Source organism: Thamnophis sirtalis, unplaced genomic scaffold (assembly GCF_051295495.1).
Source record: "Thamnophis sirtalis isolate CommonGarterSnake01/CBP01778 unplaced genomic scaffold, rThaSir2_p1.2 scaffold_1, whole genome shotgun sequence".
Taxonomy (NCBI): domain Eukaryota; kingdom Metazoa; phylum Chordata; class Lepidosauria; order Squamata; family Natricidae; genus Thamnophis; species Thamnophis sirtalis.
The window spans coordinates 173,075,855-173,096,073 of NW_028261381.1; the positions used below are offsets into that span (position 1 = coordinate 173,075,855).

Here is a 20,219-nt window from a genome sequence, read left to right on the forward strand (position 1 = left end):
TGTGTGTGTGTGTGTCCGTGTCCAGAGAAGCATAGTGCAAGCTTTGTGAGCCTTACTGTGGCTATACAGATGGTGCTGGTGGCCAGCGAGGCACAACTTCCACGTAGAAAGACTGGGAAGGCTCCGTAGGTTGTTGACACTTACCAGGAGAACTTGGGACCTTCCCTGCCTGCTTCCTAATCAGGAGCATCAATCGATCACTGTGGATCTGTGGGACTCACAACCTTAAGTGTGAGCTTGTTGCCAAGCGCCTGGTTAGTGGATCACATGACCACGGGAACAGAACTTCAAAGACCAGTCATAGCCACCCTTCACTCAACACGGTGGTAGCTTCAAGCCGTCGCTGAACGAGCGGTCGTTAACCGAGGACTCCCTGCATAAATCAGTGCAAATAGGAAAGAGGAAACAAAGGAAGGAAATAAAATAAGAACGTAGGTTAAAGAAATCCATGTTTTCTGGCATATCGTTTGTGAATTGTTGAAATTTACTAAGGCATAAAATACAGGGGGTCCTCGGCATACGACCGCAATTGAGCCCAACATTTCTGTTGGCTAAGTGTAACAGTTGTTAAGTGAGTTTAGCCCCATTTTACGACACTTCTTGCCACAGCCGTTCGGTGAAATCCCTGCAGTCGTTAAGTCAGTCAGTCCCGTGGTTGTTAAGTGAATCAGGCTTCCCCATTGACTTTGCTTATCAAAAGGTCACAGAAAAGAGGATCCCGTGACCCCAGGATTCTGCAACGGTCACAAATATGAGTCACTTTGCCAAGCATTCGAATTTTGCTCGCGTGACGGTGGGAATGCTGCCACAGTTGTAAGTTTGAAAAAAACGTTGTAAGTTTTGTTTTTTGTTTTTTGTAACTTCGAAAGTTCACTAAGGGAACGGTTGTAAGTCGAGGTCTACCCATAGCAACAAGTGAATTTATCACTTTAAATGACTAAAAAACGGTATTGAGGTTTAAGCAGAAATTAATATCATTAATATCTAGGGACCCGGTGGCTCAGTGGCTAAGACGCTGAGCTTGTCGATCAGAAAGTTCGGCAGTTCGAATCCCTAGTGCTGCGTAATCGAGTGAGCTCCCGTTCCTTGTTCCAGCTTCTGTCAACCTAGCAGTTTGAAAGCATGTAAAAAATGCAAGTAGAAAAATAGGAACCATCTTTGGTGGGAAGGGAACAGCGTTCCGTGCGCCTTCGGCGTTGAGTCATGCCGGCCACATGACCACGGAGACGTCTTCGGACAGTGCTGGCTCTTTGGCTTTGAAACAGAGATGAGCACCGCCCCCTAGAGTCGGGAACGACTAGCACATATGTGCGAGGAGAACCTTTACTTTATAAGTCCATGTACTGAATTATGGTGCGGGAATGGTTTCTACTTTGAATTAATTTCTATGTTGGGGTGTTTTTTTAAGGTGTGACTTTACCATACTTTTTACAATTCGGAATTCAGCTCTTAATCAGTGTTTCCTTTTAGTATGAATCATCTTCCAGAACTGTTGAGCTCTTCAACATTGCCATCAAATATATATCGACCTAAACCTCTCATTACATTTCCAACAAATTTTTAGAGAAGGCTTTATCTATTTTAGGAATTAAGACTGGAGTGATATCCCAGCGATAACGCAGCTTGAAGCCATGCTGTCTAAGGGTGACATTCAGCATAAATTTAATATTTTGCTTTCGTTGCAATTCCTATCACTGCAACGCTATTTCTGCATTCTGGTGTTGCATCTATTTAATCCTGGAATCATTGAAATGCACAGATTCGGAGTCACTTTACATTCCCCCCCCCCCAAAAAAAATTCTCAATTATGTACAGGTAGTCCTCGTCTTATGACCACAATTGAGCCTCAATTTTGGGTTGCTAAGCAAGACTTTTGTTCAGTGAATTTTGCCCCATTTTACCACCTTCCTCCCCACACTTGTTAAGTGAGTCCCTTCGGTTGTTAAGTGAGTCACACGGTTGTTAAGTGAATCTGGCTTCCCCCACTGACTTTGCCATCTCAGAGGGTCGCAAAAGGTGATCACGTGACCCTAGGACACGGCATCCGTCGTAAATACGAGCCAGTTGCCAAGGGTTTGAATTTTGATCATGTGACTATAGGGATGCTGCAATGGTGGTGCGAAAAATGGTCATAAGTCAATTTTTGGGGTACTATTGTGACTTTGGTCACTAAACCAACTGTTGTTAAGTCGAGACTCCATTACAAGACTTTTGAATTCTGCATTTTTTTTTATAATTTTTTTTATTATTTTTTATTTTGTTACATAGACAACACATACCCACAACAATGGGGAAAAAAAAGAAAGAAAGAAAAAAAAACCATCATCACATATAGCATGTCGTTTGGTTACAAGTGTTTTAACATTTATCATTCTTATACATTTATTATTTCATTTAATAGGTTATAATATACAGTTTGGGTTGCTTTGTTTACCATCCCTTCCTCCTGTTATAACACCACCTTATTTTCCCTTTCTTTTCTGCCTCCCTCCCTTCTCTACTTTCTTCCTTCCTCCTCTCCTTTCCCTTCCTTCTTCCTGTACCTTTCTCCTACTCCTGCTCTTCCTCATCCCCTTCCTACCCTCTCTCCTCCTCTTTCTCTCCTTTCCATCCTCCTCTCCTTACCTCTTTCTTTTCTCCCTTCCTCCCTTCTCTACTTTCTTCCTTCCTCCTCTCCTTCCCCTTCCTTCTTCCTGTACCTTTCTCCTACTCCCACTCTTCCCCTTGCTACCCTCTCTCCTCCTCCTTTCCATCCTCCTCTCCTTACCTCTTTCTTTTCACCCTCTCTCCTTCTCTACTTTCTTCCTTCCTCCTCTCCTTCCCCTTCCTTCTTCCCTTGCCTCTCCTTTGCTCCTGCTCTTCCTCTTTCCCTTCCTACCCTCTCTCCTTCCTTTTCTATCCCTTCCATCTTCCTTTCCTTTCCCTTTCCTTTCCCCCTTCCTCCCTTCTCTACTTTCCTCCTTCCTCCTCTCCTTCCCCTTCCTTCTTCCCGTACCTTTCTCCTACTCCTGTTCTTCCTCTTCCCCTTTCTACCCTCTCTCCTCCTCTTTCTCTCCTTTCCATCCTCCTCTCCTTACCTCTTTCTTTTCTCCCTCCCTCCCTTCTCTACTTCCTTCCTTCCTCCTCTCCTTCCCCTTCCTTCTTCCCTTGCCTCTCCTTTGCTCCTGCTCTTCCTCTTTCCCTTCCTACCCTCTCTCCTTCCTTTTCTCTCCCTTCCATCTTCCTTTCCTTTCTCTTTCCTTTCTCCCTCCCTCCCTTCTCCACTTTCCTCCTTCCTCCTCTCCTTCCCCTTCCTTCTTCCCGTACCTTTCTCCTACTCCTGCTCTTCCTCTTCCCCTTTCTACCCTCTCTCCTCCTCTTTCTCTCCTTTCCATCCTCCTCTCCTTACCTCTTTCTTTTCACCCTCTCTCCCTTCTCTACTTTCTTCCTTCCTCTTCTCCTTCCCCTTCCTTCTTCCCTTACCTCTCCTTTGCTCCTACTCTTCCTCTTTCCCTTCCTTTTCTCTCCCTTCCATCTTCCTTTCCTTTCCCTTTCCTTTCCCCCTCCCTCCCTTCTCTACTTTCCTCCTTCCTCCTCTCCTTCCCCTTCCTTCTTCCCGTACCTTTCTCCTACTCCTGCTCTTCCTCTTCCCCTTTCTACCCTCTCTCCTCCTCTTTCTCTCCTTTCCATTCTGCATTTTTTTGTCATACCCTGTTATTATTTGAAGATACTACAGCAAGTAAGGTAAACTAGATTACTGTGAATTAAAAGTCTCCAAACAAAAAAAGGATTTATCTTTGCCTTGTTGATAATTAGATTTTGCCCTCTTAAGTTATTCATGTCCCACGGATCAAATTTCTTAGCATTTTCCTGTTCGTGTGATTATCTGGTTAATAAAAAAAGAAGTAATATGTTCTTTTTTTTAAAAAATGCAGGTAATCCTCAATTTACAACAGTTCATTTAGTGACATTTTTCAGCGCTGTTGCAACTTTGAACCGTCATTAAGTGAAGTGTGGTTAGTCAACAACCTACAACTCTATTTCTGACGGTTGAGGCATTCAGCGGTCATGCGATCCCCACTTGCGACTATCCCTGACAGGAAAAGTCGATGGGGGGAGCTGGATTTGCTTAACAACCCAGAGATTCACTTAACAACCCTAGCAAAAATGTCCTGAACTCAGGCAAAACAACTGTCTTGCTTAACGATGGAAATTTTGGCTTCGGTTGTAAGTCGTACGTCGAGGAATACCTGTAGTTATTTGAGAACGCGTCCTCTTAATGGCTACCGTATCTACAGAGGGGAGGTCAAAAAAGTCAAAATGGCAGCTGCCGTCCTATTTAGACACATTAGCACACGCACGGAAGGCCGAGCCCATGCGTGGGCGTGTGTCCTCACATTTGTGAACCGGTAGGGAAAGTAAGGGAATACCGCTCCTGAGTGGCAGGGCTTCGGTAGAATGGATGTGTCCGCCATTTTGACTTTTTTGACCTCTCAGGGCCTCTCGCCAACTGTTCTCCCGTGGCGGAATTTAACTGAACTTCATCGAACGGTCTGTTCTCCGCTGTCCCCTCCCAAAACTCTCGTTTCTTCTCTTCCCCCTTCATTTTTTCTCCCCACTATCTCTGTGCCGTGTTGGTTCCAGCTGGTGTGTAGGTTGCATTTTCACAGATGGAACAAGAGGCAAACACACACACACACACACATACACAACAAGTGTGGGTTCCGTTTCTCCTGTCTATAAATTGTTCCCGTTCAGGAAACCGGAGGGGCGGGGGGAGGAAAAAGAGGCAGCAAGGAAGGAACAGAAGCCCTCGCCCATCTGCACACTCGCCAGGCCTGACCCTGCTTAGCTTTCGGGCAATCAGACAAGGCGGTTTTGGTGCTCTGGAATAGTATTTCTTCACCTCAGCAACTTTAAGATGGGCGGACTTCAACTCCCAGAATGCTCTAGCCAGCATGGTGGCCTTTACCTCTAAGAAAGCCCCATTCAGTCTTTGTGGGTTTGAAATCACATTCACAGGATGCCCCAGCCAGCACCTGTGGACTTCAACTGCCAAAACTTCCCATCCAGCATTTGTGGATTTGAAATCCCAGAATTTCCCAGGCAGCATCTTTGGACTTCAACTCCCAGAATTCCCCAGGCAGCATTTGTGGATTTGAAATCCCAGAATTTCCCAGACAGGTTCTATGGACTTCAACTCCCAGAATTCCCCAGGCAGCATCTTTGGACTTCAACTCCCAGAGTTCCCCAGGCAGCATTTGTGGATTTGAAATCACAGGATGCCCAAGCCAGCATCTTTGGACTTCAACTCCCAGAATTCCCCAGGCAGCATTTCTGCCCTTGAACTCCCAGAATTCCCCAGGCAGCATCCTTGGACTTCAACTCCCAGAATTCCCCAGGCAGCATTTCTGCATTTGAAATCTCAGAATTCCCCAGGCAGCATCTTTGGACTTCAACTCCCAGAATTCCCCAGGCAGCATTTCTGCCCTTGAACTCCCAGAATTCCCCAGGCAGCATCCTTGGACTTCAAATCCCAGAATTCCCCAGGCAGCATTTGTGGATTTGAAATCACAGGATGCCCAAGCCAGCATCTGTAAACTTCAATTCCCAGAATTCCCTAGGCAGCATTTTTGCATTTGAAATCTCAGAATTCCCCAAGCAGCATCTTTGGACTTCAACTCCCAGAATTCCCCAGGCAGCATCTTTGGACTTCAACTCCCAGAATGCCACATCCAGCATTTGTGGATTTGAAATCCCAGAATTCCTCAGCCCGTATCTGTGGACTTCAACTCCCAGAATGCCCCATCCAACATTTGTGGACTTCCATTCCCAGAAACCCACACACCTTGACAGTAGCAACCTGTCAAGGTGGGTCTGCTACAAAATGTTGTCATATTTTGTGCTTCTCACTGATGGGGGGGGCAGACATCTTTCTTTCACAGGCCAACTTCTTGCTATCAGTTTTAATTTTTTTTATTTCTACTCTCTTGTCAATTTTTTGTGGTTTGTGGGCTGGTTGGATGTGCCTTTTCTGGGCTATGTAGGATGATTTCGTCTATTTTTTTTTTAGGAGAGGGATATTTCCAGGTAGTCCTCTAATTACAACCATTCATTTTGTGACAGCTTGAAGTTACAGCAACACGGAAAAGTGACTTATGACTGGTCCTTAACACTTACAAGCCATACAGCACGCCCGCAGTTATGTGATCAAAAAATTTGGGTGTGTATTTTATAATAAGTGCGGTATCCTGGGGTCACACGATCATCATTTGTAACTTTCCTAACCACAAAGTCCATTGGGGAAGCCCAATTCACTTAATGACCACATGATTTGCCTTAACAACCGCAGCGATTTGCTTAACAACCATGACAAGAAAGTGGTAAAATTGGGCATGCCTCACTTAACAACGGTCTTGCTTAACAATTAAAATTCTGTCCCCGGCTGTAGTCATAAGTCCAGGAGTGCCTCTACGGGGCTGCTTTAGCAAACAGGGAGTGAACAGAACTGCAGGTAGTCCTCGACTTACAACAGCTCATTTAGCGACTGTTCAAAGTTACAACGGCCCTGTCAATAGTGACTGATGACCATTTTTCACACTTTTGACCGTTGCGGCATCCCCATGGTCACATGATTTACATTTGGATGCTTCACAAACTGACTCACATTTGTGACAGTTGCAGTGCCCCGGAGTCATGTGTTCCCCTTTTGTGACCAACTGATATGCAAAGTCAATGGAGAAACCAGATTCACTTAACAACCATGTTACTAGTTTAACAACTACGGTGATTCACTTAACAACTGTGTCAAGAAAATTCACTGAACACATTTTTCACTTAACAACATAAATTTTGGGCTCAATTGTGGTCGTAGGTTGAGGACTACCTGTATGCTGTCTGCAAACCAAACGTTTTCTATCTGAGGAGACACCAGATGACCAAAAACGGAATTTGGGACTTTTAAATACAAATACAACAGCAGAGTTGGAAGGGACCTTGGAGGTCTTCTAGTCCAACCCCCTGCCTAGGCAGGAAACCCTATACCGTTTCAGACAAATGGCTATCCAACATCTTCTTAAAGACTTCCAGTGTTGGGGCATTCACAAGTTCTGGAGGCAACTTCTGTTCCACTGATTAATTGTTCTAACTGTCAGGAAATTTCTCCTTAATTCTAAGTTGCTTCTCTCCTTGATTAGTTTCCACCCATTGCTTCTTGTTCTGCCCTCAGCTGCCTTGGAGAATAGTTTGACTCCCTCTTCTTTGTGGCAACCCCTGAGATATTGGAAGACTGCTATCATGTCTCTCCTAATCCTTCTTTTCATTAAACAAGACATACCCAGTTCCTGCAACCGTTCTTCATATGTTTTAGCCTCCAATTAAAATGGAGCCAGTGACAGATTTTATTTTTCTGGCTCCAAGATCACCGCAGATGGGGACTGCAGCCAAGACATTAAAAGAGGCTGGCTCCTGGGGAGGAAAGCTAGGGTAAATCTAGACAGCTTCCTAAAAAGCAGAGATATCATCCCCTTGCCAACCAAAGCGCTTAGAGTCAAGGCTGTGGTTTTCCCAGTTGCAATGGATGGCTGTGGAAGTTGGACCATAAGGAAGGCTGAGCGCCAAAGAATGGAGGCCTTTGAACTCTGGTGCTGGAGAAGAAGACTCCTGCACTGAGTCCCTTGGACTGCAAGGCCATCCAACCGGTCAGTCCTAGAGGAGATCAACCCTGACTGCTCTTTAGAAGGTCCTAAATCCTGAAGAGGAAATTCAAGTACTTTGGCCACCTAATGAGAAGGAAGGACTCCCTGGAGAAGAGCCTCATGCTGGGAACGATGGAGGGCAAAAGAAGAAGAAGGGGACGACACAGAATGAGGGGGCTGGATGGAGTCACTGAAGCAGCAGGCGTGAGCTTAAATGGACTCCCGAGGATGGTAGAGGACAGGAAGGCCTGGAGGAACGTTGTCCATGGGGTTGCGATGGGTCAGACACAACTTTGCAAGTAACAACAACAACAACAACAAACCCTGATTATGTCCTGACTGGATCTAACATCGATCCTTCCCTTGGTGCCTTGTTCCTAGTGACTTTTGATAGAGGAGAAAATCAGATTTTGCAAATTTCACGAACGATTTCATTCAGACAACTCCTTTGCCCTCTGTAAGGCTCCGGGGATTTCAAATGAAAACAGCCTTACTTATGGTTAAAAGGATCAACTGATGGACTTGAACCAGGCATGCCCAGGACAACTATGAATGAACAGAGTTCAATCAGAGGGACAGTCGTGTGAAGGGAATTCAGGTAGTCCTCGACTTACGACCACAATGGAGTCCAAAATTTCTACTTCTAAGCAAGATGGTTGTTAAGCGAGTTTCGGCCCATTTTAAGACCTTGCTTGGGCAGAGTTGTTAAGTGAGCCACTTGCAGTTGTTAAGAATGTAACGGTTGTTAAGTGAATCTGGCTTCCCCATTGACTTTACCTGTCAGAAGATTGCAAAATAGAGACCCCGGGACTCTGCAACCGTCATATCTACATGCCAGTTTTCAAATTTCTGAATTTTGGTTATGTGATTACGGGGATGCTGCAACGGTTGTGAGTGGAAGAATGGAATGGAACATGGAATAGAATGGAATATGGAATATGGAATATGGAATATGGAATATGGAATAGGATAGGATGGAATGGAATGGAATATTGAATATGGAGAATAGAATGGAATGGAATATGGAATATGTAACAAGGAAGTGTAGGGTAGAGTAGAGTAGAATGGAATATGGAATAGGACAGGATGGAATGGAAAGGAATGGAATAAGGAATATGGAATGTGGAATGTGGAATATGGAATATGGAATATGGTAGGGTAGGTAGGATAGGGTAGAATAGAATATGGAATGTGGAATGTGGAATAGGATAGGATGGAATGGAATAGAATGGACTATGGAATATGGAAGGATAGAGTAGGGTAGGATAGAGTAGAGTAGAATGGAATATGGAATAGGATAGGATGGAAAGGAATGGAATGGAATATGGAATATAGAATAGGATAGGATGGAATGGAATATTGAATATGGAGAATAGAATGGAATGGAATATGAAATATGTAACAAGGAAGTGTAGGGTAGAGTAGAGTAGAATGCAATATGGAATATGGAATAGGATAGGATGGAATGGAATAGAATGGATTATGGAATGGAATGGAATATTGAATATGGAGAATAGAATGGAATGGAATGGAATATGGAATATGTAACAAGGAAATGTAGGGTAGAGTACAGTAGAATGGAATATGGAATAGGATAGGATGGAATATGGAATATGGAATATGGAATATGGAATAGGATAGTATGGAATGGAATAAGGAATATGGAATATGGAATATGGAATATGGTAGGGTAGGGTAGAGTAGAGTAGAATAGAATGTGGAATGTGGAATGTGGAATATGGAACATGGAACATGGAATATGGAATATGGAATATGAAATAGGATAGGATGGAATGGAATGGACTATGGATTGGAATGGAATATTGAATATGGAGAATAGAATGGAATGGAATATGAAATATGGAATAAGGAAGTGTAGGGTAGAGTAGAGTAGAATGGAATATGGAATAGGATAGGATGGAATGGAATATTGAATATGGAGAATAGAATGGAATGGAATGGAATATGGAATATGTAACAAGGAAATGTAGGGTAGAGTACAGTAGAATGGAATATGGAATAGGATAGGATGGAATATGGAATATGGAATATGGAATATGGAATAGGATAGTATGGAATGGAATAAGGAATATGGAATATGGAATATGGAATATGGTAGGGTAGGGTAGAGTAGAGTAGAATAGAATGTGGAATGTGGAATGTGGAATATGGAACATGGAACATGGAATATGGAATATGGAATATGAAATAGGATAGGATGGAATGGAATGGACTATGGATTGGAATGGAATATTGAATATGGAGAATAGAATGGAATGGAATATGAAATATGGAATAAGGAAGTGTAGGGTAGAGTAGAGTAGAATGGAATATGGAATAGGATAGGATGGAATGGAATATTGAATATGGAGAATAGAACAGAACAGAATATAATTCTTATTGGCTAATTGTGATTGGACACACAAGGAATTTGTCTCCGATGCTGATGTTCTCAGTGTAAACACATACAACAACAAAATTATAGGCCGTAGCCCATAAATCATAGTTCACTGATCATGTCACTTTTTTCAGTGCCTTTCCAACTTTGAACAGTCACTAAATGAATGGCCGTAAATCGAGGACCGCCTGTAAACTGTCTCAATTGGAAAAGGGTGAACCTACCGATTTTTGCTAAGATAATCCTTTGCCTACAATGCAGGGGGCGAGCGGATTCCCTTGGGCTTGATAGAGAGGGAGTTAAACCCAGGGCCATAGATTCGCTTCCGGGGTTCATTCGATCAGAATAGACCTGGAAGGGACCTTGGAGGTCTTCTAGTCCAGCCCCTCTGCTCAGGCAGGTGATCCTCTGCCAATCCGAACAAATGGCTATCCAACATCTTCTTTAAAACTTCCACTGTTGGAGCCCTCACAACTTCTAGAGGCAAGCTGTTCCACTGATTAATTGTCCTCACTGTTAGGAAGTTTCTCCTTAATTCCAGGTTGCTTCTCTCCTTAATTAGTTTCCATCCATTATTTCTTGTTCTGGTGCTGTCTTTTGGCCCCCCTCTTCTTTGTGGCAGCCCCTGAAACATTGGAAGGCTGCTATCATGTCACCCTTGGTCCTTCTTTTCATCAAACTAGACATACTCAATTTCTGCAACCGTTCTTCATATGTTTTAGCCTCCAGTCCCCTAATCATCTTTGTTGCTCTTCTCTGCACTCTTTCCAGAGTCTCCACATCTTTTCTACATCGTGGTGACCAAAACTGAATGCCGTATTCCAAGTGTGGTCTTACTAATTCCTATTAATTATTTACCTATTCCTTCTTCCTGCCTTCAGGTGCTTTGGAAAATAGGGGGAACCCCTTCTTTTCTGTGGCAGCCCCTCAAATAATGGAATGCTGCTATCATGTTCCCCCCTAGTCCTTCTTTTCTCTAGACTGGCCAAACTCAAATCCTGCAGCAATAGCAGCAATAGCAATAGCAGTTAGACTTATATACCGCTTCATAGGGCTTTCAGCCCTCTCTAAGCGGTTTACAGAGTCAGCATATCGCCCCCACAGTCTGGGTCCTCATTTCACCCACCTCGGAAGGATAGAAGGCTGAGTCAACCTTGAGCCGGTGAGATTAGAACCGCTGAATTGCAGATAACAGTCAGCTGAAGTGGCCTGCAGTACTGCACCCTAACCACTGCACCACCTCGGCTCTTTCTTCATATGTTTTATTCTCCAGGCCTTTAATCATGTTAGTTGCTCTTCTTTGCATTTTTTCCCAACATCTGTTTTGTAACGTGGTGACCAAAACTGGATGCAGAATTTCTTTTTTTTAAATATATATATTTATTTTCAAAACAAACATACAAATCCTCCTTCTTTACATACTGTAGAAAGTGTATCAGTTGGTTACAAAAGGCTTTTGTGCATCTCTTCCACTGTCATCAAATATAATTCACATTAACTCTAATATCTTAACTCGGATATTTATTATATTACCGTCATCATACCTCCACTTTTATTTGACTCTGATTATTTAAACGTCCTTCATCATAAAATATACCAAGATTTACTACGTAACCACATACTGGCATTTCATTTACTTATTTATAAAATCCTCCATTAACATTAAATCCTCATATTCTATTCTAGCTAAACATCCGTAATATTTAATACCAAAATTTTCTAATCCTCCTTTCCAAATCCCTGTTTACCATTTACATCCAATTTCCTTATATTATACCCATACCCATATACATATACATATACATATATATTATATATTTAGTGTCACAACCCCTGGTATGCTCCAATTATGGGAGGAAGCTAACTGCTTCCGTTCTCTGTCCTTCGGCTCGTCACAAGAGACCATCCAGACAGAAGCCCAATATTTTTACTGTTGCCTTTGTTACATTTGTGTTGTATTTGTGCTGATAAATAAATAAAGGGAGACTAGTATAGATCTATTTCAAGCTATTTAGCTCTCATCAGCTAGCCATACCCTTACTGGGATTCGAACCTGTGCTGTATTACATCTTAGGCAGATGTCTTAACCATTAAGCCACAGGTCCTCCTCCGTTATCAGCTGAGCCAGGGAGGTAGGTATATATTTAGTGTCACAACCCCTGGTATGCCCCAATTATGCTAACTGCTTCCATTCTCTGTCCATCGGCTCGTCACAAGAGACAATCCAGACAGAAACCCAATATTTTTACTGTTGGCTTTGTTACATTTGTGCTGTATTACATGATAACGGAGGAGGACCTGTGGCTTAATGGTTAAGACATCTGCTTCAGATGTAATACAGCACAGGTTCGAATCCCAGTAAGGGTATGGCTAGCTGATGAGAGCTAAATAGCTTGAAATAGATCTATACTAGTCTCCCTTTATTTATTTATCAGCACAAATACTATATATATAGTATATAGTACACACATTTATATATATATATATACATATACATATACATATACATATACATATACATATACATATACATATACATATACATATACATATACATATACATATACATATACATATACATATACATATACATATACATATACATATACATATACATATACATATACATATACATATATATAAAATAATTATCCTTTCTTTATTTAACTATATCCTATATCATAACATTTTCCCCCTAATAATTTCAGAATTTCAGGTGCAGGCCTTACTAAGGTTTTATAAAGCGCTACTTTGCGTGATTCCTCCATGCTTATGAGATGGGTGTGTGACCTACAGGTAGCCCTCGACTTACAACCACTCATTTAATGACAGCTCAAAGTTACCACAGCACGGGGAAAAAAGGGACTAGCAGCCAGTCCTCACACTTATGACCATCACAGCATAGCAGTAGCACTTAGACTTATGTACCGCTTGACAGTGCTTTTACACCCGTCTCTTAGCAGTTGACAGAGTCAGCCTCTTGCCCCCTCAAAATCTGGGTCCTCATTTTACCCACCTCGGAAGGACGGAAGGCTGAGTCAACCTTGAGCCTGGTGAGATTCGAACTGCCAAACTGCAGGCAGACGCCGGCAGTCAGCAGAAGTAGTACCACAACCCGAGGTGGCGCAGTGGTTAGAGTGCAGTACTGCAGGCTACTTCAGCTGACTGCAGTTCAGCAGTTCAGCTGTTCAAATCTCACCGGCTCAAGGCTGACTCAGCCTTCCCTCCTTCCGAGGTGGGCAAAATGAGGACCCGGATTGTCGTTGGGGGCAATATGCTGACTCTGTAAACCACTTAGAGAGGGCTGAAAGCCCTATGAAGCGGTATATAAGTCTAACTGCTATTGCTATTTCTACTCTACCCACTGCACCACCATGCATCAAGCATCCCCACAGTCATGTGATAAAAATAATTGCTGGCATGTATTTACCACAGATTGCAGGCTGTACAGTATCCCAAGTTCAGATCAGAGGTGGTATTCAGCCAGTTTGGACCAGTTCACTCGAACCGGTAGCAGAAATCATGGTTGGGCCCCACCCACCCACCCACCCATGCTGTCCTATTGAGACACGTTTTTGAGGGAGGGCGCATGCATAGAAGCCGCACGCACGAGCAAGGCACATGCGCAGAATGCCCGGCGTAACCGGTGGTAACAAAATGTGAAACTCATCACTGGTTCAGATATCTCTCTTTTTTTTTTGTAATGTGGTGTTCAAAACCACGTGCAGTATTCCAGGTGGGGTCACAAAAATATGATTCGCGAAACGCTAGAATTAAACAATGGTTGATTAGAAAATGAAAGAATATATTTTACAATACAATAGCAGAGTTGGAAGGGACCTTGGAGGTCTTCTAGTCCAACCCCCTGCCTAGGCAGGAAACCCTATACCGTTTCAGACAAATGGCTATCCAACATCTTCTTAAAGACTTTCAGTGTTGGGGCATTCACAACTTCTGGAGGCAACTTCTGTTCCACTGATTAATGGTTCTAACTGTCAGGAAATTTCTCCTCAGTTCTAAGTTGCTTCTCTCCTTGATTAGTTTCCACCCATTGCTTCTTGTTCTACCCTCAGGTGCCTTGGAGAATAGCTTGACTCCCTCTTCTTTGGGGCAACCCCTGAGATATTGGAAGACTGCTATCCTGTCTCCCCTAGTCCTTCTTTTCATTAAACTAGACATACCCAGTTCCTGCAACCGTTCTTCATATGTTTTAGTCTCCGGTCCCCTAATCCTCTTTGTTGCTCTTCTCTGCACTCTTTCTAGAGTCTCCGCATCTTTTCTACATCGTGGAGACGTATTTTAATGTAGACATGTGTAGTAACAGTAGAATTATATGGATTGAAGTGTTGGAAAGAATATGAACAGATGTACCGGTACTTTAAATGTTGAAATGATTGTGATTGGTACTAGAAGTGTATATTGAGACACCGATTAATGAAAGAATGAAAGATTACATTTTAATATAAGTACCGTATTTTTCGGAGTATAAGTATATACTACTTTCGCACTTTTCCCCCTCAAAATAGAGGGTGAAAATCTGGGTGCCTCTTATACACTGAATACAGCATTTTTGGCCTCCCGAAACCCTGCCCCCTACTGGTAAGGTTTTTATAAAGCGGTTAAATGCTTTCTGCGCACAGAGACGAGGTGATGCGCTGAATGTTCCTTCTGCTTCCGTTTCAGGGTGCGCTTTCCTGACCTACTGCGCCCGAGACTCTGCTATCAAAGCTCAGACTGCCTTACACGAACAGAAGACGCTGCCGGGGGTAAGTGTGGGAATCCAGCAAATTTGCAGGAGGGGACCCCTTAATCTTGGAACGATTTCAGTTTTGCATCATGTGCTAAAATGTGCTGGGGGAACAGATGAATTGTTCCTGGGATTTTTTTCCTCCCATTGGTTTTAGCCCCGTGAGGTAGTCCAGACAAATGTCACATCAAAGTAATCTTGCATTTCTTTATTTGAGATAGGAGGCCAAGGGCCATCTGAAAAATCTGATTTTTCCGGTGTCCAAACCTTCACCAATGAACTCCAGTTTTTCAAGCACCCCAAATTTGAGTTCAGGCCTTGGAAGAAGTTTTGTTCACTTTTTAATCTGTCTGTCTGTCTGTCTGTCTGTCTGTCTGTCTATCTATCTATCTATCTGTCATCTACCTACATCTATCTATCTGTCAGGGTAATGATGATTTAATAGCTGGCCAGTAAACTGAAATGATGATGCAATGAGAATGAATAAGCAGGGTTATCACTTTAAGAGGCTGTCTATATAAGAGAGGCCCTGTGAGGGCATCTCTCTCTCCGTATGTACTTCTGTGCTGTAGTTGATGATTGATTGCCTGACTTTGCCTAGTACATGTATGTATATATTCCTCGTAGGTAAACCACAATTTGAAAGGCAAACCTCTGTTTACTGTAGTTTGCTCCAAGGTTGTCTCAAAATAGTCACACTGTGCACACACTGACACTATCATCTATCTATCTATCTATCTATCTATCTATCTATCTATCTATCTATCTATCTATCTATCTCTATCTACTTATCTATCTATCTATCTATCTATCTATCTATCATCATCATCATCATCATCATCATTATCTATCTATCTATCTATCTATCTATCTATCTATCTATCTATCTATCTATCTATCTATCTATCTATTCCCCATTCACAGGAAAATATAATAAAGGTGGTCCTCCAGTTATGACCACAATGGAGCCCAAAATTTCCATTGCTAAGCAACAAGTTGTTGTTAAGTGAGTTTTGCCCCATTTTACGACCTTTCTTGCACAGTTGTTTAGTGAATCACTGCAGCGGTTGAGCTAGTCACACGGTTGTGAAGTGAATCTGGCTTCTTCTTTGACTTTACTTGTCAGAAGGTCGCAAAAGTGGATCGGGTGACCCCCGGGACACTGCGACCGTCATAAATACGAACCAGTTGCCAAGTATCTGAATTTTGATCACATGACCATGGGGATGCTGCAAAGGCTGCCAGTGTGAAAAATGGTCCAAAGTCAGGGTTTTTTTTCAATGCCGTTGTAACTTTGGTCATTAAACGAACCGTTGTATGTCGAGGACTACTTATATAGCTCTATTTTTGTTGCAAGAATCTTGCAAGGGTGAAATGATTTCTTCCTTCCTTTTCTTTCAAACTCTGGAAAACAAGGGTGGGATACTTCCTACATCCCTTTTCCTTTGGTGGGTCTAGAAAATGTTTACATGTAGACGGGTGAGAAACGGTCATAAGTCACTTTTTTCACTGCTGTTGTAACTTTGAACGGTCACTAAATGGACTGTTGTAAGTCAAAGGGTACTGATGTGACCTCCCAGCACCCAGTGGAGCTGGAAGCAGAGTCGGACAGTGAGGAGGTTGGGGAGGAACCTGGGCCAGTCCTGGAGTCTGGGGAAGGCTCTGATGAGGGCTCTGTGTCGGAGGCAGAGAGAGAGCCAGGGCCATCTGACAGTTACCAGCTGCCTTTAGAGTCAGACATCAGTGGGGCAGAAGAACAGCTGGAGCCTGTTCCCAGAGTTGCCAGGCAAATGGAAGAGCTAAAGAACAGGGGTCGACTTGGGAGTAAGGCCACAGGTGGACGGTGAATGGCCCCTCCCAGAAGAAATAAAAGAGGAGCGAAAGGGGAGTGGAGTTTGCAGAATAATAGCAATAGCAATAGCAGTAGACTTATATACTGCTTCATAGGGCTTTCAGGCCTCTCTAAGCGGTTTACAGAGAGTCAGCATATTGCCCCCAACAATCTGGGTCCTCATTTTACCCACCTCGGAAGGATGGAAGACTGAGTCAACCCTGAGCCGGTGAGATTTGAACCGCTGACCTGCTGATCTAGCAGTAGCCTGCAGTGCTGCATTTAACCACTGCGCCACCTTGGCTCTATAAAGAGACAATTAGAAGAGACAATTAGTTCGCTTAATTGGTTTGTGACTCTCCGAGGCTCCTTGCCAAGTTCTGCAGATATCTGGCCTGGCAGCTCTCCAAGCCAGATAAGGTCTGTGACTGTAAATCCTTCCTGGAAAGCCTTTGCTGGATGTGAATGAGCAGAATTCACAGTCAATTAATAAAAGGGATTTTTGTTGGGACAAGGAGTTTGCTTCATGCTCTCAGGAAGCCTCGGCCAGAACAATTACCTGTATCAATATTCGTAATCTTCTTCGAGCCAAGAGATTGAAAGGAATATTACTTTTTTTCAGCAGATGGAACAAGAAAGAAACTCTTCACACTTCCTTCTTCTTCCGCCACTCTTTCAGAAATATTAAATGGCAGAGGCTGCCTTCGGGACCAGATAAATGTTGCAAAAAAGCAGACTAAATCAATGAAAATTAAGCTTAGCAAACTTTATTTTAGGAACTTCTGCTCGAATGATTAGTATATTCTAAGAACTGCTCCATTCTTTTCCCCAAATTGTAATATTTAACATGAATAAAGCCTTAGCAGGTGACACACTTAGCTGAGCTCAGGAAGCTAAGCTGGACCAGTTATTTAGAAGGGAGACCACTCAGAGATCACAAGGCTGTAGCCCAGGCCAGCAGTCCCCAAATTTTGCAGCTTGGCGGCCTCTCTTGGGAGGGAGAGGGGAAGTGGGCCACATGAGTGCGAGGGGTGGGCCGGTGCACATGGGCGCAGCTCGACTTGCACAAACGGTGGGCCAGTGTGCGCTAGTTCCTGCCAGCCCACTGTTCACACATGTTGAACTGTGTACACACACACACACACACACACGCTCCAGCCAGCCACTCACGGGGCCCAATTCCGAATAGGCTGCAGCCCATCCATGGGACCCAAGGCCTAGAGCAATGATGGCTAACCTTTTCGGCACCAAGTGTCCAAACTGGAATGCTGGCCGATGTGCACATGCCTCTTTTTTTCCTGTTTTTTTCCTGTTTTTAGCGTTTTTAGACTGTTTTCAGGCCATTTTTCGAGCCGTTTTCTGGCTGTTTTGGGGCTGTTTCAGGCCATTTTCTGGGCTGTTTTCAGGCTGGTTTTTTGGCTGTTTCAGGCTATTTTCTGGGCTGTTTTCAGGCTGTTTTTCGGGCTGTTTCAGGCCATTTTCTGGGCTGTTTTCAGGCTGTTTTTTGGGCTGTTTTCGGGCTGTTTCAGGCTATTTTCTGGGCTGTTTTCAGGATGTTTTTGTGGGCTGTTTGGGGCCATTTTGGGGCTGTTTTTAGGCTGTTTTTCGGGCTGTTTCAGGCCATTTTTTGGGGCCGCTTTCAGGCTGGTTTTGGGCTGTTTCAGGCCATTTTCAGAGCTATTTTCAGGCCATTTTTCAGGCCGTTTTCAGGCTGTTTTTCGGGCTGTTTCAGGCTGTTTTCAGGCTGTTTTTTGGGCTGTTTCCAGGGTGTTTTTTGTGGGCTGTTTGGGGCTATTTTCTGGGCTGTTTTCAGGCTGTTTTTCGGGCTGTTTCAGGCCATTTTCTGGGCTGTTTTCAGGCTGTTTTTTGGGCTGTTTTCGGGCTGTTTCAGGCTATTTTCTGGGCTGTTTTCAGGATGTTTTTGTGGGCTGTTTGGGGCCATTTTGGGGCTGTTTTTAGGCTGTTTTTCGGGCTGTTTCAGGCCATTTTTTGGGGCCGCTTTCAGGCTGGTTTTGGGCTGTTTCAGGCCATTTTTTGGGGCCGCTTTCAGGCTGGTTTTGGGCTGTTTCAGGCCATTTTCAGAGCTATTTTCAGGCCATTTTTCGGGCTGTTTTCAGGCTGTTTTCAGGCTGTTTTTTGGGCTGTTTTAGGTCATTTTTCAGACCTTTTTCAGACTATTTTCCAGGCCAAAAACAGCCTGAAAACAGGCCAAAAAATTGCCTGAAAAGTGGCCCGAAAAACACCCTGGTTTTTGGCCATTTCCTCACCATTTTCCGGGCCGTTTTCCAGTGCTCCTGCACCCACAAAATCTAGAAGAGCATCTGGCGACCGTGTGTGTGCCCATCTAGAGGGCTCTAAGTGCCACCTCTGGCAAACATGCTATAGGTTCGCCATCAAGGGCCTAGACTCTCATCACTTCCTTTAATTGTCTTAAAACAGCTTTGATTTTAATAGCATCATTTTGGTTTTAGTCTGTCCCCACCCATTTTTTTTTTTTTTAGTTTCGAGCCACTTCCTTTTAGGAGTGCAAACTTCTTCATGCCTTTGTTTTCCAGGTTGTCCTCTACTTACAACCATTCATTTAGTGACAGTTCAAAGTTACGACGACCCTTTTAAAAAAGTGATCCTCGCTTACACTGCTTTTCACACTTACGACCGGTGCGGCTTCCCCACGGTCATATGACCAAAATTCAGACCCTTGGCCACCGACTCATATTTATGACGGTCGCAGAGTCCCCGGGGGAGTCATGTGATCATCCCCTTTTGCAACCTTCCAACAAGCAAAGCCCACGGGGAAGCCAGCTTCACTTAACAACCGTGTTCCTGACTTAACAATTGCAGGGATTCACTTAACAACAGCGTTATTCATTTAACGGCTGCAGAGATTCGCTTAACAACTAAGGGAAGAAAGGTCGTAAAATGGGGCAAAACTCACTTAACAACTTAGCAATAGAAATTCTAGGCTAAATTGCGGTCATAAATCAAGGACTACCTACGTATGCAGGCAATTAGTTCCTGCTATTCCTATTGGGGGGGAGGGGGGAGGAGAGCTGTTTCTTTTGTGAAAGGGAGGAGCTGACAATTTAACAGTGTCCGGGTTCCAAATAGCATCCAAAAGTAAATCCGAGTCCAAGGCAAAGTATTGCTCAAAGTTCCAATTTATTAAGAGAGCCACGTTGGCACTTCTGGGAAAACCCGAATCTGAAAGCTTCCCGGTTTTCCCCACCCAGTTGAAAGTTCAAGATCTTTCCCCCACACCCACAAGTCCATCCCATGGTCCAATCTCCCACTACCACACTGGCAGCTTCCACCCATCCAGTTCCAGTCAGGTGCAGAGTTGCAGAGACAAAGGATGACCTTGGTTTTCTAGGAAGAATGTTGTTATGGCTACATTGCATCTCACTCCTTTCAACCCCCCCTCCCATTTTCCCGCAATAGAAATTGCATAGTAGAATAATAGAAACGATGGCAGGCCAAAGATCCAAAAGAAAAGATGGCTGCAGGCCCAACACTGAATTTTTCCCAACCGTGGCGTCTTTAAGAGGAGTGGACTTCAACTCCCAGAAA

The 20,219-nt window shown here is 43.6% G+C and overlaps 1 protein-coding gene across 1 annotated transcript in view; it reads left to right on the plus strand.

Moving 5' to 3' along the window:
• The window catches only part of CELF5 (CUGBP Elav-like family member 5), an 87,738-nt gene that overhangs the window by 8,595 nt on the left and 58,924 nt on the right, over positions 1-20,219 (plus strand). The window contains exon 2 of the mRNA XM_087705005.1: positions 14,758-14,840. Coding sequence (XP_087561131.1) covers positions 14,758-14,840 — 83 coding nt within the window. The remainder of the gene's footprint in view (positions 1-14,757; positions 14,841-20,219) is intronic.